Source organism: Amphiura filiformis, chromosome 9 (genome assembly GCF_039555335.1).
Source record: "Amphiura filiformis chromosome 9, Afil_fr2py, whole genome shotgun sequence".
Lineage (NCBI taxonomy): Eukaryota > Metazoa > Echinodermata > Ophiuroidea > Amphilepidida > Amphiuridae > Amphiura > Amphiura filiformis.
In genome coordinates this window covers 22,346,458-22,372,524 of record NC_092636.1, presented here as the reverse complement: position 1 = coordinate 22,372,524, position 26,067 = coordinate 22,346,458, and the positions used below count along the sequence as shown (strand labels likewise).

Sequence of the window (26,067 nt, the reverse complement as noted above, 5' to 3'; positions counted from 1 at the left end):
TTTTATATATTATCGTAATCAAATATTATACCCTCGGAACCGGGCTAGAAAGGTAAATGTTTGTGTAAAGGGAACAATTTGCGTATGATTGACCTGAATAATTAGTACTAGAGTAAAATTTATTGTTTAATCAAAACCACCATTACTATTTAATGAGTAGAATATTATTCTAATGGACCCACACACAATACTCATTTTCCTTATAACTCCACAAATTTATCACTTTGAATCCGTATGTTCATTGGCAAAGATATTCTAACAGGATACAAATAATAGCTGACGAGCGGATATTATGACAAAGCACACGTATTTACCAGGGAGACATGTACAAGAGAGCGTCTTTAAAATTCTACAAGTCGGTGGTTGTTAAGGGGGCAGGCAGGATCACTAAAAGTAGGAAATTTTATACATATTTTGCATTACATCTTTAAAAGTAGTGATGAAAAGTATATAAAGTGCACCTGTAAGAAGCAATACTTTAAAAGTGTTTTTATTTTTGTTAAACCATATTATTTTACAGATACATAAAACTTTCGAGTCCAAACTTAAATAATCTTCTCATCCTGGGTTGTATTCTTGTATACATTGCTATTCTGCTTCTTGGTGTGGAATCGGAAATGATTGGACTGGATATCTTTACACCATTATGTACGGTAAGAAATAAGGGTAAAACTCAACTGTTCGTTATCAAACTATGGCACAAATAGGACAAACGGGTAACTCTACGCGGGACGCGGGATCAGCATGTTATAGTAGTGCGCGGTGGCATTAAAGCACATTACTGTGGTCAGTTCCAATGTGATCTCTTTTTGCGCGCACCCTACACGCACGCGGCATCGCGCCATGAGCGCCCTACACGCACATGCACTGTTACGTAAAATGATCAAAGGACGTTACCACTATTAAATTTGGTTAAATCAATACCTTCGCGACTTTTCCGCCCGCCGCCTGAAAGCCTTTGAGATTGCATCCCTAATGACGTATTACCGATGCGCACAGATTCACTGCGCATGTTTTCGCAGTATTGCATAGTAAAGATGTGCGTATCAATTATAGATCATCAGGGTCCAATCACAAAAGCTGTAGAGCCCGGAATTTTCAGACAAAGTCTATTGCATTGAACATTTGATCCCAGCTAAGAAACTGTCGAATGGATATTTGTTATAAAACAAAAATTATACCATCTGATAGCAAAATCAAACAAACAAACAAGCAAACAAACAAACAAAAACACGCACCTTTACTTTATCAGCAGACAAAGTGTAGGATAAAGCCGGTAATACGCTCTAAAGTAAAAGAGTATAAGCCGGTAATACGCTCTAAAGTAAAACCTGTACATGATTCAACAGGTTCCTAGTACTCTGATTACGATATTCCCTTTAGGATGTAAAAACAGACGAAACGCATAACACCATATTGCCATGAGTATCCTAAGGCTATACTTTTGTGTCTAGGCACAGAATTAGGGCTATAATTCGCCACAGTTGAGTCAAAGAAAACACTTCTAATGCAAACCTTCGATCACATTTCTTTTCCATTATTGCGGTGTGCTCAGATAACTAGGACTGTGTGCATCGTCGAGTTTAAAGTTGTAAAAGTAACTTGCTTTTTTTACGATTGTTTCCAATGTATGCAGCTGTAATTCAGTAGGGATCATTTCTTCCTGATGGTGGGTAAATTTGTATACAAAGCTTAAGGGCGTACTACACCCATGTATTGGTTTGATTGGTCTAAAAAAATATTTTTTCATTTATAGCTAGGCAATATATGCACGGATCATGTGAAATAAAGAAAAAATAAAATAATAATAAAAAAGGTGCTTTTAAACCATTGTATAGTTTTTTTAGCCCTATATATTTTTTGTTTACATGTATCCTGGTAACTCAGATGCGTGTTTCATAACAAACCATAAATTGTCCATAATTTATTCTTTTCAACATGTTCAAGAGCTTTCAAGTAGGGGGCATGAATAGAATACATTAAATCCTTTGTTATACCATCTATAGAAATGTACTCACTGATTATAACACTGAATAAATTAAATGAGGCCTAATCTCTTCCACATAGACAATTTAATAGTACACCATGTATTATCTTCTATAAATGTGGTGTTAGGAAAAGAGATTAAAAAAGGCTATAAGGTCATCAAAGGTCAGGTTATAGGTCAATTGGTTCAGGTCAAATTCAGGCATCAACATGTGGTAGTCTGTGATATTATACATGTCATAATGAGGCATCAATTTTGATATTTTGTCTGTTACTGGATATATAATGGAAATATGTGAGGTGGATATACTAAAATACCTTGGGATGTAAATGGTGAGTACAATTTAGATTGCCTAGTTGAGATGAATTGGGCAAATAAATATAAAATAGTTACCAAAATCACAAAAATTAAGCTTACGGGAAACTACCTAATATGGTGGTATGGGTGACAAAAAATACAATTTTTTTCAACATTGCTGTAGTGTGGTTGTGGTAACCTGTTACCTATGGCTTAATTAAGTTTCAGTGAAATAGTGTCGCAAGTTCAAAATACAAAATATAGCTCAACGTTGAAAATAGAAGCATTTTCACCGGTTCGTCTTTTGACAGTTGTGGAGCACCAAGTCCATGAAGTCATAAAAGAGATCAGGGACCGCTTATTCCCATTTTACATATCAACATTATTTCCCTAATGTGTTAGCAACACATATCCAAAATTTTAACGAAATCCGTTGATAGTAAGCTTTCCAAAATGAAGTGAATTTAAAACATCAGTGATGTACCACCTTTTGGCTTATATCATTAGAAGCATGTACGCTTCATTGATACTGATGCCACCAATTGAACGAGAAGATTTGCCCCTTCATTTTGCATACCACTTTGTCCAATTTCTTTTTCTCATTTCTTCACAAAATGCAAAAAAATGCAAAAAAAATGCATGGGTGTAGTACCCCCTTAATGCCTAGCCCAATCTCACGACAATGTGATTCCTTTACTTCCCGACTTGCAGATTCGGTCAGCATTCCTGGCGACTGGTTTTTCAATGGCGTTTGGTTCCATGTTTGTAAAGACATACCGGGTATATCATATCATCACACATGCAACTAGCAGGGTCATCAAGAGAAAGGTATGTACAAATAACTGGAGTATCTTTAAAATTGTCACTTTTTTTTATTCATTGTCTTTAGTCAGGTAATAGAATCCACTTGCTTTCTAATGACGTTGAAGGGTTTAAAAAAAAAAAAAGAGAAAGCTATTAAAGCGAAATCCACGGGCCTCAACACAGATGATTCTGGCAATATCAAGAGAAAAGAAGTATTCACAAAAGTATACACACAGATACATAAACGATCATGAACAGTTTTTGTAAAACAAAGAGGGGAGTTGTTGCAGCCCACTGATTCCTTTTATTAACGTTATACCGTTATCTCAGCAACTAATGTATTGCTATTGGTCTCTTCTATCCAGTGATACTAAAGTAAAAACATTGCCCACATAATGTCGCTATGGCTTCATAATGTGAGCGCGCCCTCGCAAAATTTAGAAATTCTGGCAAGGTACAAAAGTATGGGCAAAATTGATTATCGGCTATCATCGGCTAAACAATGCTACGAATAATGCGATTTTTACCGGATATGAAAAGATGTGACCATTTAAACCTATAAACAAATAAAAAAAGTCAACATATCTTGCAGTTGAAATTCTGTCACTAAAATGAACACAAAGGATGGATCTACGATTAGCTTAAGTCGTTTGGGCGTAAACGCATGCGTTTTTATGCTATATGAAAACTATGAACCCCCCTTTCGAAGTACTAGGGTTAAACAGAAAACATATATGTTTTGGGACGTTACAATACACACAAACTTGTGTGCTGAACGTATGTTAATCATGTTAATAACACAGAGAAAAATCTAAAGAGCTTATATAAAATGTCACCCTAGTATGTACATAATACTTCATCATACTTCCTTTAATATGTTTTTACCAGATGCTACATGAGTCTACACTCTTCCTGATGATAGGAGTATTATTACTTATTGATGTGATACTCTTTGCTGTCTGGGTTATCTTTGATCCGATGGAGAGACATGAGAAACGACTGCCGACACAGGTAAGACAATGCCAGTACTAGACACACTCGTGAATTATTGATGCCATAGAGGATTTGAAAGAGGTTTTGTAATGTGATATAAATCTCAGTATTGAACCAATAGTTTTAGCAAAGATTTTGGGTTAAGGAAAACAACTTGACTTCAATTTGAGTCTAGCTAGCAGCTTGCCAATTTATGCAGCTATACAAAACTTTCTACTTCTAGCTACACTTCGGTCAAAACTCCTTAAAAATATCTGAAATAGTGTTCACATTAAAAAACATATTAAGAAGATAATCTGTATTGACCTTAACAATAATTTTCACACAATTAAGTTGCATTTTCCATGAAAAACATAACGTAATTGATTGCCAGATAAATGTGAAACACTGTGCAAGTACATCTATATATAAAACACCTTGTCTTAAACACCATTTTCTTTTCTCGATATACTGTTTACCCACAAATCAACATTAACATTATAAATGGCTGCACCTGTGTTTTTTCTCTTGATTTTCATTCGTTAGCGTGTGGATGACTACAATGGCTACGTACCAGTCCTTGAAATATGTGAATCTAATCGTATTACCATTTGGCTTGGTGCTGTTTACGCTTACAAAGGTCTTCTCTTATTGTTTGGCATATTCCTGGCCTGGGAGACCCGGAAAGTGAAAATACCTGCTCTTAATGACTCTCATTATATAGTTGTGTGCGTCTACAATGTAGTCATAATGAGTGTCCTTGCTGTGGTTGTGTCCAATCTCCTAAACCAAGGAAAATTTCTTACCACAGCTTACGTGCTTCTTACTATGTGTATATTTGTTACCACTACGGCCACTCTGTGCTTTCTTTTTGTACCAAAGGTAAGTTTAAGATTAATGTCATTTTAAATTTGAATACATTATGTATATGTTTGGCTTCCAAAATGCACATAATTTTGTGACCTGTTTCCCTGTTCTCACAAAATATAAGTGGAAAGTCGCAAGTTGGTAGTTTCGAGACCTCCTGGTGGCTGAGCTGATGTTCTTTTTTAGACGCGCACCCCGGGAACGCGCACCCTGTACAAGGCAGTAGTATATGGTTGGCTAAGCAGGTCATAACGTGTACTAATACGTGCGTAATGGAATCAACCAATCAGCGTTTAGATTCGAGAACGTGGGTTACAATTTCGACCTCGTGAGACTGCCCGCATGTGATATCAACGCAATTGGCACTTGTCCTCGTGCACTAATAACAAACTTCACTTAATAATCAAAAAGCTTATAATTATCATAAGAATAAACTATAAGAAGCGACAGAAGAATATGAATGAAGATTATTTTGAAGCTTTTTGAAACGGACCCGATATAGCATTCATTTCTACATACTTACAAAGTATGATGTTTTGCATAACTTTTATTTTGCATAAAGAATGAATACCCATTGTAGCTCACATTCACAAAGACATACTACTGTCTTGTGCATATGCGCAATAAAGAGCACCAACTCAGCGGTCAGCAAGTCTCGAAACTACCAACTTGCCAATACACGTTCATTTCATGGGAACAGATCACTAAATTGACTTCAACTAATTATGTACATGCATTTAATAGCTTTTAATAATAGGAACGGCAAGCGTTACTATCCTCAGTTGGTTAATGTAATACCGTTCTCAACTATTTCAGTCGATTGTGAATAACCGAGTTTTACTGGTGGCGCTATTACGTATTACGGGGTGGGCGTCTTTATTCAACTTGTACAAACGGATTGTACAGTTTCTCATTTATCAAAAGATAATGCTTGGAAATTAATCATAAATGTACACTCTGTGAGACACGAATTAAACTGCTTGATCATTTGAACTATCTACATAGGATGTCTAGAAGAAAGGGTGTGATATATACAATAATTTGTAGAAATAAAGAAATTGATAATTATGATAATATGATGGCATTGTTTGGTGTTCTTTCTTCCATTCTACCAGGTATACGCAATTCGAATGATAGGAGCTGGTGCCGACCCAGTTACAAAATCAGTTGGTTTGGAAATTAAAGGTAGAACAAGACGATTTGTTACAGATGAGACAACAGAACTGAAAGAAAGTATTTATAGAGCAGAAGTACAACTAAGAGCGTACAAAAAGGACTCCCTTAAGGTACGATCAACCATAATGTTAGGAAGTATATTGATTGTTTTTCTTTTTCTTTGTTATATAGTTACAAAATCAACCACTAATGCATAGCAAACAACTTTTGCACCTGACACGGTTATCTGATAAAGATAACGAAACGTTATTTACTAGAAATTAAAGTATATATTTTTCCATCTTAAATGCGTATCACTTGTTGGGATTGAAATTGTACAAAATAGTGCACACGTACTGAGATGTCGGTGCGTCTAATGCATGAGCCTCATGCATAATAACATATTTCATTCACGAGGAAACAATTCCATGGTTTTTACTATTTTTATAACAAAACTGTCACTAAAGTGTTGGAAAATACAAGCAAATACAAATGCATTTATAGCTGCAAGAAAAATGAACGCGTCCGAAAACTCTGCGCGCATATATACACAATCAGTTCATGGTTTTCATTTTTCTAACGCTTGCTGTGATTGGTTCTCGCTATCTATTATGAATTGGTATTGGATGACCCCACGTGAGAGCTAGATCCGCATCAATGCAATCTCCCGGGAGTGCACATTCATAATAGACTAGACCGCACTTGGGTCCGCATCCGGGAAAATGATCACGTAGTGAGCGCGTATCTTGTAAGTGCGTTACAATACGTTACAGTGCGTGTGTGTGTAGGGCTCTCATTGCGCAAGGCCATGTGCGTGCTGGTTACTCATGACACGATGTCAGCAGCGCGAACAAGCGGAGATCACATTGAAACGCATCCCAGGAGTGCGTATAGAGGTGGATCCCGCTTGCAGTGTAGTGTCACCCAATGTTTCTATTAAAAATGCTACATATGCGTCTGTTGTCCCAAATGTATCACATGTTCTCTCTGCAGCGTATTATTTAAAAACCAACTCAATCGAATAATTCGAATTTACCTCTTCACACTTGATATACCATTAATACAATTCCATTTTCTACATCTCTTTATTACAGCTTGATGTAAAAATTGCCGAGCTTGAGGAGCATTTAAGACTTTTAGAATCTGGTGAATATATAGGATATAATAGTGCTGATCCCAATCACCACAGACGTATGAAACTGTTATTGCATCTTCCTGAAACTGCTATACAAGAACAAAGTACTTCGGAAGAAGAGGAAGATGATTTTGAATATATAGGCAAAAGTAAGAGACCCTTGCAAAGGGATGATTCAGGGAGACACTCTCTTGATTCAAGAACTACAGATGATACAAGTGAAAATATAACAATTTGGAATCATGAGGAGAAAACTCAATGGAAACCCATGATATGCAATACTGACTTACAGAGATCTGTAAGTGATAAAAGAACGTCTAGATTTAAATTAGATTCTCAAAAGTGCCATACAATATCAACCGAAGAAGAGGATGACGAAGGTGATGAAAATACATTTGAAAAAAGGGACTTATATTATGACGATCCTGAGTGTGAAGACACTGGTTGCTGCGCAGATGTAAGAAGTTCAGACGAAGAAGGGATGGAAGCCGAGGGTTTATTACAAAGTAGAAACCAAGCTTTTGTCCAAGGAGAAACAGATGATGATGGAGAACACAGAGAACTTGAACCTAATGTAGTGAGTGATGGAGATGGGGAGAAAGGGGAGGCAGAGGCAGAGGTGGATAGTCTCGTTGTAGAGATGCAAGATGTACAAATGAGATTGTTACAGTTGAATGGAAAATCACATATGATTTACTATGTATGACTTTATTGGTGCTTTTTATTATCAAATTTTTGATTTATATTTACAAAAGTAATTGCCGCCTTAACGCACCGTTACAGAAACAAAAAAATTGTACAGGGTTTATATCTTATGTATATTAAGTAGGCTACATGTTGGCTTTTATCTTCAATCGCAACCAAATGCCGTCCACTTGGCTCGCTTCCACATAAGATGCCGTCATACGTAGCGTGCCTGGAATTTTTACCTACAAACTTCCCCCATCGAGAAATGGGTTGATTTCATTAACAGGCGTGATTTATCTAGACATTTATATTAGCCGTCCCAGATCAACACCATAATATGAAAGCATGACCTTTGACCGTGGTTGTACAGTAGCATTCTGGGGATCTCATTGGAAAGTGCATGTACACACCTAATTAATATATCAAAAAGGTAACGGCCAATATGTAGATCCGAAAAGATGACTAGAGTTAGTTCTCTTGTTGGATTTGGAGAAATTTTTAGAGTATTGGCCGCTCCCTTTTGAAATGAAACAAACCAGAAAGTAATCTCCCATAGTAAAGGATATGGCGCATGTAATGGATACATAATGCGTTACCCGTACATACCCATATACTACTAATTCACCACATGGGGAGATAATGAGATTAACGCAGTGCAGTGCAGCTATTGTCCTAGGAGGGTATTATTTTGCAATATTCGTGTTCAATATTTGACACTCCCATGGACTGAATAGCTGAAGTAAAAGCAGGTACAGGCAGAAAAGATAATTATGTTGGAAATCAGCGAGCTTTATATATACAATTGATTATTTAATTGTGTTAGTAACAAGCTTTAGGCAGGGAGTTGGCTATTGAGTGTTGTGTGGAAGTGCAAGTGATTCGAAAGTGCAGTCAATCTATAGGGATGTTCTAGTTGAAATCCCTACACCCCCAATGGAAGACACGACCTTAGTATTCTACAGGGAGCAGTGGCTCCGGAACCGGGTGGGACCTTTAGGGTAAAATTGTACAATTCATGTCAAATGTATGCATTTCAAAAACTCCCCGCTCGAGGCGTGGCAGGGGGGACACCACATTCACCCCCACAGCGCACCTCGGAGAAGGCCTCATATGACATGTATGATGCACCCTCTCTATTTAAAATCTTCCGGATCCTCTGCGAGTGTGAATTCCAAATGGGGCTACCAGAATTAGTAACTACATTTAAAATCTGAAGATTAAGATCATGTCTTCCATGGGTATATGGACTTCAAATTGAATAGCCAATAGCATAGTACAACCACTGCACATGCGCATCTTGCCTACCTCGCTAGTGTCTATACAGAATTGAAATATGTATCGTATTAAAAGTCAAATCTCTCATAACAAAATCTGTACCATGTGTACTCTGCCCGGAGTTTGGAGGACACCATAATATGATATTATACAAAAACTGGTATTCAATCAATCATTTCTCAAGTCAATCAAGCTGTATAAGTGTTATACATGTATGTTGTGCAATGACCGAATGACTTCGCGATTGTAGGTTATATTGACTTTAAGCACATACGATCAATTTAGGATGAAGAATAATTTGAACATAATGCATAAATGAATATTACCTGTGCGAATCATGCGTAGGGATGAAAACTCGACCAGCGGTTGACCGCCGGTTCCGTCCGGTTGACATTGTTATTGTTCTAAACAATTGAAACCGGGAGGAACCGGGCGGAACTCAACGGTCAACCGCCGGTCGAGTTTTAATTTCACCCCTTAAGCAAATACATGACACGACTGACATTCATCTTTGAGTTTATACTTGCAAGTTATATTCGTACCTTTGTGACGCGATTGACTTCCAAAGATTTAATGTTGACCCCATACCCAGCAAACACAAAAATAAATGCTCTTAAAACGTTTATTCAAACGTTTTAGGCCTAAATGTTGGATTATATAAAGATCATGAATACGTTTTTAAAACGTTATTGTAAATTGTTTTCGGCAACAGTTTGTCAATTGTTTTATTTTGCCAACAGTTACATTCTGTTAGAACGGTTTGCATCACCGTGACTTTAAAAAAAATGTTTGATAAATGTTATTAAAACCTTTTATACCCTTTATATAACCCAACGGTTAACCCTTTTCTGTAAAACGTTGTGTGTTTGCTGGGTAGCTAATGTATAGATAATGTCTATTAAACATTTCCCTTACATTTTGTGAAGAACCATTCTGCGGTCGAATATTTGACTTCATATACCCGCCATAAAACTCTTGGGCGGAGATGGACGACCCTATTAGGGACAGATATTTCGACTTACAATAGACCTGACCGAGTATCACGGACATTTTAACGCTGCGCTGTATACAATGTATCACTTGACTTGATATTTAATCATATCTCACAATAGACGACTGTAGGAAAACTTATTTTCTCTCAAACTGACAGATGCACGAACATTGAATTCAGATGGTAATCATATTTCCGGACAGACCTTTTTATACCATCTCTACCATTTTAGTTTGACGCCTTTAATACTTCTCAGAATAGCCGAATTTAACACCGTTTTCTTGTATTGTTTTATAATACTGACGATTGTGGAACTTATGGACAAAGGAACAAAGACAAATATTGACAGTGGCGTAGCTAGAGGGGGGGGGGGCAAGGGGGGCAATTGCCCCCCCCAATATGCCATTCCGTCGGTTCAGACAGGACCGTCGGTTCATTTTGAGTGGTCTACTAAGTGCAAATCATATGCATCTGCATCGTCGGTCATGTGAACTTGGGTCCGACTAAAAGTGTCAGTAATGTGAAAATTTGATTCAACATTACTTATTTGTATGGTATTTAGGTACACCGGCGCACGTGTAACCTACGTAAAACTAAGGCGGGCCCCTGGACCCCACCCGTTTCTCGCTCCTCTCGCTTCGCTCGCTACGCTCGAATTGTCAATATTACTTGTCGGTTTGTGTCCAAAATTTGCCCCCCCCCAATATAAAATTCCTGGCTACGCCACTGAATATTGACATTGACAGACATCAACAATGAAACCTGTGAGCTGACGCAAGACATGTGCCTGACAATAAATAATCTTCGTTTATGTTACCAATGATGTTACTGATATGCTCTGTTACCAAAGATTGAATGATTTCACCTCAGCAATACCTGCGGCCGGATGTAGATGCATAGCGTCTCCTTGTATAATACGACCACTACTATATACTAGGAAAGCTTCATTGGTGAAACTATGAGCATGAGACTACGGACAAGAATATATTAAATTTGATTTGCTCTTGGCAACCGACATGAAAAACGACTTTTGACTTAAACGCTAACTACCATCTTTTGGATGACTTGGACAGTTTCTCGTGCAACTTTTACTCAGCTCCTTACCGAACTATGACATAACTATGTGACTTATAACATATACGTGAAAGTATGACTATATTTAGCATTTTACTGACAGATGACATTAGCATTAAACAAAAACCGTTGACTGTAACATACTGATAATGATCAGACGTTTTGGTTAGGAATCATATTTTAAAAACTTTTCGTGCGTTTAGACATTGACCATGACGCTAACTAATTTAGGCTTTTATATTGCATCATTTCTTGCGACACTTCAGAATGGACAATTGACCTCTTGACCATAACTAACATTAAACCATATTATAACATTTCAATAAGAAATAGAGATGTATTTTGTTCTGGTATAAAATGTTAGTTTTCACTGTCAGATATGTTCTCTTTTAATTTGGGCCCAAACAGACGAGGCAATAAAAAGAAAATCGCGATGTCGCCAATCCGAGCCACTCATTCTATAAACGTGGGTCGTGTCGGTTCTTTTGATATGTCACGACTGCCCGCACGCCATGTACGTACTGTATTGTGAACATCGTGTACGTGTACCTGCGTTTTATCTCGGATTTTGACAAAACTACAGCACCTCAAGTCTTGATTTTTTCAGGGTATGTTAGTTTACTAAAGTACATTACAATCGTGTAAGAATTTTGAAAAATATTGAGGGCGTCCTCCTCAGCAAATGTTATAATGTGGCTTTAAACATTTTTAAAATGACCATGAATCTAGTAAGCGTTGTTACCAAAACTAAGGCGCATAAAATGAATATCAGTAGCTACAACGACAATAATGACGACAGCAACAACGTCAATACAGCTGATCTTTGTAGTACTTTCATTTGTTACCTGATTTTATATTGTGAACGTACTAAAATATTGATTTGATTGATTGATGAATTGATTGATTGATTGATTGATTGATGAATTGATTGATTGATTGATTGATTGATTGATTGATTGATTGATTGATTGATTGATTGATTGATTGATTGATTGATTGATAGATTATGAACATAGAATTGGACTTTTTACAGCATCCCCTGTTTTTATATCCCCTCTTTGGAATCACCAACATTCTTAACATGGGTGCTGCCTGCACCTTCCCAATCTGTATTGTCATGCATGATTGATAATATCCGATGTTTATTTTTTTTTCCAATATTCCCCAATATGCAAAAAGGTTAGGGTTATCTTATTTGCATATTGGTGAATGAAGCACCATACTACCAATATTGGGTGATCAACAACAACAACAACAACACCAACCACAAAAACAGCAATAATAACAACAACGAAAACAGCACAAAGAGGACTATCACAATAACAAAGATTAACGACAAAAACAACACCGTAATCAACACTAGCTAAACAACTTCAACGATAACAACTGCTGTTTTCATTATAAACAACAACAGACCCGTAGCCAGTATTAATTTTGTTGTGGGGTGTGGGACATGTAAAAAGTATTATTTAACAAAAGTTGACTTTTTAGATAATTTTGTAACATTTTCACTCACAAAAATGAACCTTATTTTTTCTCTGTGTGGCACATTTACAATGGACCTTTTGTTCGATTTGGGTACATGCGTCGCATCCCACACCCCTGGCTACACGCCTGGACAACAACAAGAAAAACAATATCATCAACACCCAAAGGATATTATTACTATAGACGAATCCAATTTCACGCATTCCTACACCTCAATGGCAGCCATTAGCTGGGTCCCCGTCGGCTCTATCTCACCTAAAATGTGAAATGATGCGGCCTTGGAGGGTATTTTAAAATGCATTCTATCACCCGTGTTACACATAGACAAAAGAATGATGACAGTTCACAACACAAAAAAAATCTAAAATCGAATTTTAAGCGGGTTTAATCCACCCAATTGGGTAATCACAACACCAGTTTGGTGCATGCGGGGACCCAATAATGGCCGACCAAATCCTGACCATGAATTGGTTCGTTGGATTCGTCTATAGGGGTCAAGAACTATAATTGAGTCTCGATGGTGCATCACCTAATTAGGCCAATGCGGTATTGCGTCATGTTCTGTGACAGCATCCTGGTGCGTAGGTCATGTGTTTTACGTCGATTATTTGTATTTGCACAAATTTCATTATCAATATTTCTAATGGACCAAATAAAGAATACACGATATTAATTTGCAAGTGTGCTGTATGTTTTCTTAGTGGTATTGTCAATAAACATATTACTCGATCTATCATTATACTAATTACAACATAATTTTCATGAAAATGACATTAAATTTACAAAATCGTTCGCATTGCACTACATACTTTCTGAAAATGTATGTCTATTCCGTTTCTGGTATTGTTAAGGGGGTGATTCCAAGTTTTCAGATAAAATAATTTATTTCTATCTCAATATTAACAAAAAAAATCCTTAGAATGAAAGCCATTGATACTAATTTAAACATTTGTTGTGATGTCCCAAATTCATTAATCTCACACAGGTTTACAGGTTTTCCATATTTGGTTCGAGACTATTGCCGGGAAAAGATGATATGTTTTTGAAAAGCGTGATTCGCAATTTTTCATTTATTTTTCAAAAAAAAAAAAAAAAAAACCTTATATATATTTGCGGGAATAGACCTATTCCTAAGTTACACAGCTAATAAAGTGTTGAAGGATTACAATATCGTGGTTGAAAAAAATTATTTCCCTAAAGTAAGTTCTGAATTGTTATTCGCTTTAGAAGCAGTGATGTGACATGATTAATTACTATAGCGATTAGGTGAAAACAATATTTGAATGTATTGCCCTACACTAGACGTACGCTGTAACTCTGCATCATTGATTATCAAAGAATAGACATAAAGACCTGGACCGTAATTTTATGAAATTTCTCATTATGCAGAGTCCATTTCAATCGCACCTGTACGATTAGTGTCTTTGAAAAAAGCGGTATTGTACCAATTAGTGTCTTTGAAAAGAGTGGTATTGTATTAAATCTATGATTGTATCCCATGACAGGTGATGAGTGCAGCCTACTTATAGTGCAGGGCAATATATTCAAAAATATTGATTTCACCTAACGCTATGGTAATTATTCCTGTTACATCACTATTTCTACGGCAAATATATGACAGCCTAATTATCTTGAATATCGAACAAACTTTAGTATCACGCTAATTGCATGCATCCCATGACTTAAGAACCAAAAGACATTATTGAAATTAAAATGCTTTTTTTTCTCAAATATGCATTAAGCACCTTTTCAGAAATGTTGGGATTTGATGGACGCATCGCAAATATTCTCGTCTGGTTTTTTCTCTCCTTTTGTAAAAGTGGTATATGTATAAAGTATTTTGCATGAAGCGTTCTTGAAATTGTACTTGTATTAATTACTTAATTAAAATTGTTTTAACCTTCAACTATTGGGTTTATCCTTCGTGTAAAAAACTGCACACAATGAATCTAGCACATAAATCTTCTATTGAAGGACTATACAGCTTTATTCCGTAGGCTGCTAATTCATGAATTACTCAATCACTCAATGAATGGTGTCTTTACACTAGTAAACTCTTGGATATCTTACACTAAATCCATGATTTCTCCGTGTTACAAAATGTAAAATCCATATTACAAATTGGACGATTTCCGTGATTTTCCGTTTTCCACCATAAAGTGCTGAAAAGTTAAAACAAACATGCTTTAAAAGCGTATTTTGGCTTACATTTTACTGTATAGTATGGCCAGACTCTTGCATCATAGACCTAGAATTAATGCTATAATGGATTGTTTAATGGTTGATTACTGCTAAATAATAATTTTTCTTTGTTTTATTTTGCAAATCAACACAAAAGTTAGACAATTTACACAGTTTTTTTACTATTTTGTGGCATTTTCATATTTCCATGAGCAAACCCCGAATTCCGCAAATTTGTACGTTTTTCCGTATCACGGAAAAATCATGGCTTTATCTTACACAAGGATACACCGAAAATTGCTTATATTATACATTATACCACTTTACTTATCTTATTTTTACAGTGATGTCCTCTATTTAGACACGTTAGGCGTGTTAACCCGTGTAGAAAATAATACTTTTGAACACTTTTATGAGAAGTAAAAAAAAACATCGAATTTTTTGTTTAACAGTATTTTCAACTTATTATAAAAATAAAAAGTGTGTTCATAAATTAAATGTTTAAAATTGACAATTAAAAATGAACAGCGCTATTGACTTTTGAAGCTAACAACACTGGTGTTTAGAAAATAAATTTGTGTAAGAAACTTTTTTATTTGTATTAAATAAACATGGAAAAGCTTAAGGGAGCACATGAGACACATCAAATTTTATTATGAATACGAAGAATGTCCTTCTGATATTAAATAGTTTTGATTTTTTTTTTAATTCGCGATATAATACCAATTTAATGGCAATTTATTAAAAATTGATATTTTTGACATTTAACAGTCCTCGAGTTAAATCTAATGATATGTACTTAATAAAGCGTAGACCTACGTAGCTGGGAGGAAAAGCCGTCCATCATTTGAAAATCTTTTTGGGAAAAATGTATATTTTCAATACGAAAGGTCAAAATGTTCAGATGACGGTTTTTCGTCCCAGCTACATACACTCTTTAAGTACATATCTTTCTTCGAGGACTGTTAAATGTCATAAATATCAAAAATATCAATTTTTAATAATTTGCCATAAAATTTGTATTATATCGCGAATTTAAAAAAAATCAAACTTATTTGATATCAGAAGGGCATTCCTCGTATTCATAATGCAATTTGATGTGTCTGACGTGCTCTCATGCCCCACAGAAAATACTGTGCAAACGTTGCTATCCGATCCATTAAATAACAATTGTAAAAAAAATTAAAAAGAAAATATATGTCTCACACTTTCTCTTAACACTTTTGTATCAATGATCTTCTGACAAAAGTTGATGATCTGTGATATTTATCATCTTTTACTTTTCTTACGTTCAAGAAGTTCATATTTAATTTCCGATTTGCCGTCGAAACTATTTCCTGCACAGCAGCTCTGACAACACGTTGTCACCAAATTGTTCACAAATTGTCCAATAGCTATTAAGAATTTAATATGAAAACACATAAACAATTCTACTCCGGAAACAAATTTGAATTTGCAACAAAGGTAACAGCAAGTTCCGGTATCCTCATTGTTTTCGTCTTCAAATTTAGCGTCCCGAGCCTTAGCACACAACCATATCAAAAATAGCAACACTTCGTAGACTCCAAATGCAATGAGAATATTGATCCAGTGGTCTGCAGAAAATTGCGAATGAGGAAAGAAGTAAACAAAAGCAAGAAATAAAAATTGGTTAGCGAATTTATAAGGCTATATAAACTGGGCTCAAAAAGAAACCTATAATTTTTCACAAGGTCATATCTTAAAATCCTGTCCATAAAATGAACCAAAATTGCACACAGAATTACTTCAATGCTCTACTCTAAACACTGGTCAGTAACTAAACAGTTGCCCAGCTGACACAACATCAAAATGCACTGATATGGAACAGCTTCCAGTCACAGCCCAAAATTGGCACCCAACACAGGAAATCTGTGAGTAAGTGGAATAGTGCGGAACAAGACCTGTTTCTTGAAGAAAGTGTGTGAAAAGCAACAGCAGCCCCGTTCCACACTATTCCACTTACTCTTTGGAAATTATCACCTGTGTAATGATCTTGTACGCATTTTCACAGATTTCTTTTACTGGGTGCCAGTTATTCGCCTGTGAATGTGTTCCAGGAAGCTGTTCCTTGTCAGTGCATTTTGCGGTTGTGTCAGTTGAACAACTGCTTGGTTACTGACATGTGTTTAAAGTAGAGTATTGAAGTAATCCTGTGTGTAATTTTGTGTGTAAATTCCCCCGGGGTAAATTCTGAACATTTCTTTTTGAGCCCATTTTATATCTGGATACACTTGAATAAACAATCAATTAGCCTACTTCAAGTTCAAAGTAGGTTAATATGCGACAAAAGATTGCAAATGATACTGAGGACAAGAGTCGTCAACCCCGGCTTCAACCAGTGTGTATTACCTACAATGACCTATGGTTGTGAAACCTGGACAACAACAAAGTTTTTGGGACAAAACTTAAGTACATCATGCAATGGAAAGGAAAATGCTACATATCACCATACGTGAGTAAGGGATGATGAAATAAGGGACAAAACAAATATCAAACTGAGATATCATTGAAAATATCAAGAGACAAAGTGGAGATGGGCAAGTCAAGGCATGGTCAAGGTAAGTCACAAACCTCCTAGACAATATATGGACAAAGACATTTATAAATGTTAAGTGAATGGCAGCCAAGAACAGAAAAGAACAGAAGGGGAAGACAAAAACGAAGATGGCTTGATGATCTCACATCCTATATGGGTACAACCTGGGCAAGAGAAGCACAGAACAAAAGCAAATGGAAGCTACTTGAGGAGGGCTACATCCGACAGTGGGTGACCGTGCCTGTGAGGTGAGGTGTGGGGAGGGGATGGGAGGTATAAGGTCAAAGTTGTTGGACAACATGGATATCGAATAATAACAAAGTTGAAGATCTTACATTTGAGTCTGATGTTATCTTCATTCACTAGTCATAGTCAGCGGCGTAGATTTCATTTTTGACTTTATAGGGGAATGGGGTTGTAATAAGGTCTTCAAGTAGGCCTATAGTGAATCCAGCACCTTTTGGCGACAGAATAAGTTTGCCATATTGAAGCTAAAATGATGAAATATGGTGCAAAAGTGGAACAAATAATGAGTTTCATTTGGTCAGAACTCATGCAGGCGTCAACATTGGGGTGGTGTTTCTTATGATCCCGGGATTGTGTGGACAATCCCTCCATTAAATATTGGTGATTTATCCCCTCCCCCATTCCCGGGATTTACGCCTATGTTCATAGTCATATAGAACATTGTGCGGTAACAACCTACCCAGCAAACACAAATTTCGATCCGCAAAAAGTTATAAATAGTTGTCAGAAAACTTAATTTTAAATGTCGGGTTATATAAAGGGTATAAAACGTTTTCATAACATGAAAAAACATTTTTTGATAACCTACTGCAAATATTTTAACAAAATGTTATTTAATTGTTGACAAAATATTTGTCAAATGTTTGCAAAAATTGGTTTACAATATCATTTTGAAAACATTTTAACAATATTATTGTAGTGTGTTTTCATACAAAACGTTTTAAAACAACGTTTTAAAACGTTTTCATGACATTTTATATAACCCGACATTCTAATGTTTTTAAAACGTTTTTACCTAAATCAAAACCCAAAACTCCAAAACGTTTTTAAAACGTTTTTAAAACTTTTTTGTGTTTGCTGGGTAACAGACCCGGGATATATTTGACATGCCCGGTCAACTTTTTGCAGGTCACTTTTATTTTTGCAGGTCACTTTAAGGTTACACGAAGAAACGTATAAAAAACGTATAAAAGACGTATAAAGTTGTTCTCTAAAACCGCGTTTTCTCAGCAATCAAATATCGCAGTGAGTCAAATGTTGGTGCATGGACGTATCTTAACATTATTTTTGTGTCTTTATACAAATTTTTAGAATCCGTTTGAAAATCCTTCGTTTAAATCATTTTTACGCACCGTGTTCACAAGATCAAAAACACGTTCCATGCAGTTTTTTCAAATATTCGCTCCGTATAAAACTACGCCGAGTGATTGTTTTCTCCTTTTTTGTATTGAACTACAAATCGACCAAAGAAATAATGTTGCCATGGGGAAGAACCAAAAACAGTACCGATTAAATTTTATTAGCCCATTTTTGGGAACAATTTTCGAGAATCTTGTACCACAAAACACTGTTATGTTACCGGTTATGTTACATTATCGATATCTGGATTGTGGAACATTAATTTTGATTTCTAACTGCCTACATTATTTCTCAAAAGTATGTCGATTCCTTTCCCATTTGAATTTCACTCCAAATTTAAACTACTTTTGCAAAAATCGAGGTTTTTCGCCATCGATACCTCCGTCATTTACAGCGGTGATGAGATTGTTTATCATAAGAGCCTGGTATGCACTATTCCATAATAGTCAGTTTGAGATCAATCGATTTCACAGATCACTCAGTAGCTCAATCGGTTAGCGCGCTGGGCTCACGTTCGACTATATAATACTATAGTTTTGAACTGGAAAACTTTGGTACGTGTTCGAGTCCCTATGTGGTCCATTCCATCTATTTTATTTTATTTTTCTCTCACTTTTTTCTTTTTTCTTGTTCGTTTCTTTCTTTCTGACGGCAGCGATTGATTGTTTTTTGCCCGGTTTTTTTCATTATATAATTCAGGAATTTTTAGGCTATACTAGTCTAGGCGCGGCCTATGAATATATTTTTACAAATTAGATTAACAAAATATTGGTTGTTGGTTTTGTTACTGTTGTTGTAGTTATTGTTGTAGGCCTATATATTGCATAATCAGGGTATAAATAGGCATACTAGGGCTATTATAGCCTATAGAAGCATTGATTTATTTCACGACAGATATCATCCAGGATAATTTTAAAATTGAAAATTTAGAAAATCCAAAGGAAAATTGCCGAAAACGGCTGCCCACAATCACCCCCCCATATCAGCCCATATGGTCCTATCATGGTCGCCCTTCCCTATCCCTGCAACATATAGGATGACTCACGAGCCGCGGTTTGTCCGTGTTCTAGTTCAGATTGATACACTATTGTACGCGTGAGTTCATTCTTTTCTGCATGGCTGTTTCAATTATTAACTTCCGCCCCTCTGGAATCAAGCCTTGAAAATCAATTGTATTTAACCTTAATAACTTCAACTCTATAAATCAATCGGGAATTGATTTTGTTCATGAAAATTTTTCTATAGAAAATCATTTTTACAAATAATCAATAACACCTCCGACTACAATAATTACTTACCACTAACATGTACAGTCACATTCCATCCAGTTTTGTTTGATATAAAATCTGAAACCAGAATAATAATTATACTTGATGAGTACAGAAGATCGTGGATCCCCCCTTTCCTGTTTTACATGCCTTTTTATTATACCAGCACAACCGTGCCTATCTCGTCATTCATGTCATGTAGTACGTATACTCCTGTGTTTAAAGGAAAACTATTTCAGATGTTACTGTGGTATCATCTACCATATAATATATCGAATGCTTAGAGCAAGAACAAGCTATGTCCACAATTACATGTTACTCATTTCGGCAACAAATGGATGGTTAATTCTGCCCTCCATAATAAATGCAAGTGACTTTGGGGTATGCATGGTCACTTAAAACAGTTAGCATGGTTTATAGTTAACGCAAGTGACCATGTAAATACCCCCAAAGTCACTTACATTATATCATACATGTAGAGTGCAGAATTAACCGTCCATTTGTTGCCGAAATGTGTAACATGTAAGTGTGGACATAGCTAGTTCTTAATCTAAGCCCTCGATATTAAGGCCGTATAAAATTAATGTTTTGGTTCTCGTCCCCTTCCTCCTAAATTTCTGGGATTTGTCAGATTTTTTCCCCCCAAAACCCACCTCCCTCATCAATTAATGAAGTATCCTCTGGACGAGAACAAACACATTAATTTTATACTTCCTATTAAATGTATACTCTGCACAAATATTGCATGTAATCTACCAATAAGGCCGAATAAAAAAAAAAAACATGTTTCTCGTCCGCGCCCTCCTCCTTTTTTGAAGATTTTTCAAATTTCTTTTTATTTTGTAAACTTTCAGTTGTAACTTGTTGAAAAAGATGTTTCAGAAGTTGAAACTTATTTTACGGCTTTGTAAATGCATACTACATCATTTAAGAAGAGTTTTGTGATCACTAGAGGGGCCTACTTCTCAAAACAATAAAATAAAAAGGGTCTCCTCCTTTTTCTCAGATATCAATCTGTATGTCGAATACCCAAAATATGGTGCCAAAATATAGGCCTACAGGTATTTAGCGTCGTTTTCCAATAAAAAATAGAAAATAAAAAGCCCCTCATCCTCCCAATTTTTAAAAACCCGGACGAGAAACATATTTTTATTTTTACTTGGCCTAAAATACTTCAATATTTTTGCAAATAGCATACTGTAGGCCTACAATATTTGAAATTAGTCCCCGAGAGTTAGCCATGTACGTTTAATACACACAACGCTATCACACAGACTGGCTATCACACAACGTCCACTTTGGTTTATTCCGATATCATGATATAAATGTAGGCCTATTATATTACGAGTGGCATGGAGAGTTCACCACTGAATGTTTATAAGCTTATCGAACTTACCAACTGGTGCGGAGTAAGTTAACTTCAGCAACCACGAAAGAATTGCACAGAGCCATGCGCGTGTATAGAAAGACATCATTTTAAAAATAGTTTACAAACTTTAAACCATGACTTTCAATATTCATAATCCAAATCATATCTAGTAATATTTCGGAAGTTATCCGCCATGTTTTCTGTGCAAGACTAATGAGGGTTTCCCTGTAGTTTAATAGTCAATTGGTTGTGTTCTAAAAATAGTCGACTCGTGTGATTTGACCTTACATTATTCCTTTCACTGTGATTCACTTCTTGTGCTTCTTGTCTACTCACTGTAGGAGACTGCCCTCAAGCGCCGCAAAATCAACTCGGGTTGATAGGTCTGTCACACTACGACGGACTGGATCAACGTACATCACCGAATACAAAAATTTTTTATTCGGTGGAAAAATCACCAGTCCGGCAGAAGATTCGGTGGGATTTTGGGTCCGATTCCCGTTCGTCTCTCTATGCGTTGTGGCCGCTAATAATCCTGCAGGCGTCTTATATCCGATCGTTCAACATCCGACAAATGACCGGATTTGGGGGTCCGATTCCCGTTCGTTTCTCTATGCGTTGTGGCCGCTAATAATCCTGCAGGCGTCTTATATTCGATCGTTCAACGTCCGACAAATGACCGGATTTGGGGTCAACGTCCGACAAATGTCCGGATTTGGGGTCCGATTCCCGTTCGTCTCTCTATGCGTTGTGGCCGCTAATAATCCTGCAGGCGTTTTATATTCAATCGTTCAACGTCCGACAAATGACCGGCGAATCCGTGGCATGTGGCAACAGGGACGTCCACCCTATCAGAAAAGTGGGGGAGGAGAGGGTGTTTGAGAGGGTTTTTGACCCCTTAGAGGCAGTGACGTAGCAAGCACTTTTTGAGAGGGTGAACAAAGTGGGGAAAGACAACTTTTAAGGGGGAAAACTTTGACGAAAATTGTCAAATATTGGCTAATAAGTACAAAAGGGCTACAAATCTGATATATCAGGGCAACCAGCGTCCGGGGGCAATAGAGGTGAGAAACCTTTGGACAATGAAGGCCCAATTGAAGCCATTTGTCATTTTTGGATCAATTTTAGCACTATTATTGGGTACTATTTTAGTTTGAAACAGCCGCAAATTGGTGAAACGAAAGCCTAATTGAAGCCATTGAAAAGTTTTCACCATTATTGTATAATATAAACAATTGTTTTAAAAATAACACGTGGATGTCCATAGCATAAGCAAAAGGACGACTTGTCCATTTTTCAAAATGAAGGTCCAATTGAAGCCATTTGCATGGGGACTGTAGGGCCTATTTACATTATTAGGCCTAGGCCTATTGTGTAAAAATTTAGTTTTAAAAATGGAAAATTTGGACAATTGTTTTTGGTGCATCATTTTTACACTATTATTGCCTTAAACAAAAAACAAAGAAGGCCCGAACTGAATTTGCAAAATTTAAAATGTTACACTGATCCACTGACACTTTGATATAGACTTAAGACGGACTTATATAGGTCTATTACTGACTTTAACATATCAATCCATGCATGCTTTACCTGAAATTACGAGTCTGAAGTCTAAAATGTCACGGGCCCTACATATCGACGGGCCGGCAGTAATTTTCACAGGCTTTTGGGCCAAGGAACCACATTTGAGCACTGCCTATAATAATCACAGGCCTATATATACTTAGGCTTACTATATACTATCCTGGGCCTACTCAATAACGTACAATTTAACCTTTTCCATGTTTTCTCTTCTTTTTTTTTTTTTTCAATCACTAAAACTGGTAGGAATTTGATATTGCGTCTTCTACCCTTCAGAAAGTGTCCCTCCCTCAATACTACTTACATGCATAGGCCTACTTTTTCTCTTCTCTTCTCTCTTCAATTTTTCTCACTTTCTTTTCTTTTTTCTCTCCTTTCCCCCTTTTTTCTACTTGTCAGTCACTAAAGTACTGGGGGGAAATATGATATTGCGTCACACACCCTTCAGAAAGTCCCCCCCCCCACGATCGATGCACATGTTAGCCATAGGCCTACATCCGGCACAAGCGCCTGCGAAACCTTGCAAACACCTGCGGTATATAAACGAAAGAATAACGAACAAACCCAGGGTATTATACAGAACAGTACGAACACACATCGGACAACTTCCGAACATGTGTATTCGACACAGTCCGTTTCAAGTTTTGTGCATGCACAAAACTTGAAACGTATTGTCGACGGACTAAACAAACATCACCTAACACGAAACGCATTTGGCGGATAATAGCAGGACATATGAAGAACATAAAACGAACATTGACGAACACTAACGGATTTGCTAAAATACCATCCGTTTCTTATACGGAAGACCGATCCGGTGTAGTGTGACACTAACACGGTCTGGGTCAACGTACATCACCGAATGCAAAAATATGCTATCCGGTGGTGAAGGCCTCACATGAACGTATTTGCAACGAACACGGGCCGAGTGCAACGAACAAAGAACGAACATGAACGAAAGGAGAGCGAACAAACTCCGGCAATATGCAGCACCATACGGACGCACATCGGATAAATACCGAACATGAGTATTCGGTACACTCCGTTTCAAGTTGTGTGCATGCACAAAACTTGCCGACGGATTCTAACGAACATCACCTAACACGAAACGCATTTGGCGGATGATAGCAGGACATAAAAAGAACATATAAACGATCATTGACGAACAACAACGGATTTACTAAAATACCACCCGTTTCTTGTACGGAAGACCTATTCGGTGTAGTGTGACAGGCGCATGAGACACACGTAGCATTAAAAATGTTATAACAAATTGTTTCATCTAACTTTAACAATCAAACCGTGTCACAAATGTAGCAACAGCAGGGACACAAAAATGTAGTTTTCAGGATAAAATATGGGTTGTGGTTGTGTTCTTATATCAATCATGACCATTATTATTATTATTAGTAGTAGTACTAGCTGTATTAGTATTAGTATTATTATTATTATTATTATTATTATTATTATTATTATTATTATTATTATTATTATTATTATTATTATTATTATATTATTATTATTATTGTTGTTATTATTATTATTAGTTTCTTTATTTCTTTCTCTGTCCCTCTTCTTCTTTTGTTATCTTTCTTCACCTACCCACCCCCTTCTTTTTTCTTTCCTTTTTTCTTTCTTTTGTCTTTAAAATTGATATTTAAACTATTTAAAACAGCAAGGGAGAGGAAGAAGAGAGGGGGGAAGGGATTACTACTATTTTTTTGAAATTATCCTGGCCAAGCTTTACTATTATCAACATGTTCTTGCACTTTGGGTCTTCCAATTCATTTTCGGAAATGATCATTTCCCGGGATTCCCGGGATTCTTTATGAATCTTTTAAACAGACGTATGTAGGCCTATATTTAAATTATCGTTGAATTTTGTTATTGGTAACTTTATAAACTATTAATCGTAGACCTTGAAGTTTTGTTTCTTGTTAATAGTGCATGCTGTGATGGGTTTTTCGATTTCTATTGAACATATACTGCAATTATTCTTGACATCGAGAACACATTCCAATAATAAGAAATTGGCCTGAAACTAATGATGTTTGTATAAATAATTCCACATTTTATTTATCCTTTTTGAATACTGCTTTCAACAGGCGCGGATCCAGGCATGGGCACACCGGGCCCGTGCCCCCCCTTTTCGAGGGTCCTAATTTTTTTATTTTTTTTTACAATTTTGTTGAAAAAAAACACCCTTTGTTTGGCTTTACATTTTTACATGTTTTATGGAAGATATAAATCGCAATTTGATCATGATAAACAGCCTCCCATGCCGTGGCGAATCCATGCAGGGGCACACCCCCGGACCGTGTCCCGTTTCATGGTCCATGAAATGGCTTTAATTCGGCCTTTATTTTTAATTTTTTCTAAATACTGAGGGGTGCATCTTCCCTCAGACACCCTCCCTCTGCATATGGATAAAGAAGTGCCCACTTAGGCTTCTGTTTTGAACCAGTCGCGGGGCAGGTGGAAGGGCACACTGGCCCGTGCGCCCCCGCCCCCTTCGCGGCTAAAAAAAATGAGGAAAGGAGAGAAGAGAAGGGACGAAAAGCTGTGAAAATGAGAGAAAGAAAAGAAGAGAAATGGAGAAGAGAAAAACCAATATTTGCACGTAATTGAGTAGGCCCAAGCCTTCTTATCCATGTTATCTGTGATTATTTTAGCATTGCTTGAAGGCGGGTCCTCTGCCCAAAAGCCTGTGAAATTACTGCGGGCCCGCCGATACGCAGGGCCCGTCACATTTTGTCACCAACATCTGTATTTATAAGACGACTCAATGCTGACTCATCATCAATCCGTGTATGCTTTAGTAGGCCCAAGTCCAATTATAGTGTAATATTTAAAATTTTGCAAATTGAGTTAAGGGAAGGGGTATGAACGTTTGGACAGTATTTATTGTGGGACATCAGAGCACATCAGACATATCGAATTGCATTCTGAATGTATACGAAGAATGCCCTTCTGATATCAAATAATTTTGTTTT

At 36.6% G+C, this 26,067-nt stretch overlaps 1 protein-coding gene and 1 long non-coding RNA gene across 2 annotated transcripts in view; one reads left to right on the top strand and one right to left on the bottom strand.

Annotated features, from left to right (window-relative positions):
• The window catches only part of LOC140160016 (gamma-aminobutyric acid type B receptor subunit 2-like), a 176,161-nt gene extending 165,629 nt beyond the window's left edge, over positions 1-10,532 (top strand). Inside the window, 6 exon segments of the mRNA XM_072183284.1 lie at positions 521-653; positions 2,996-3,112; positions 3,977-4,099; positions 4,607-4,942; positions 6,043-6,213; positions 7,177-10,532. Of these exon segments, the coding sequence (XP_072039385.1) occupies positions 521-653; positions 2,996-3,112; positions 3,977-4,099; positions 4,607-4,942; positions 6,043-6,213; positions 7,177-7,923 (1,627 nt within the window). The 3' untranslated portion in view covers positions 7,924-10,532.
• A 5,014-nt stretch (positions 10,533-15,546) lies between these two features.
• On the bottom strand, positions 15,547-21,799 carry LOC140160759 (uncharacterized). The gene is made up of 3 exons (XR_011860009.1): positions 21,521-21,799; positions 20,155-20,202; positions 15,547-16,508 (listed from the first exon to the last, which is right to left on the bottom strand). It is a non-coding gene; the product is annotated as an uncharacterized lncRNA (long non-coding RNA).
• Between the last annotated feature and the right edge of the window lie 4,268 nt (positions 21,800-26,067).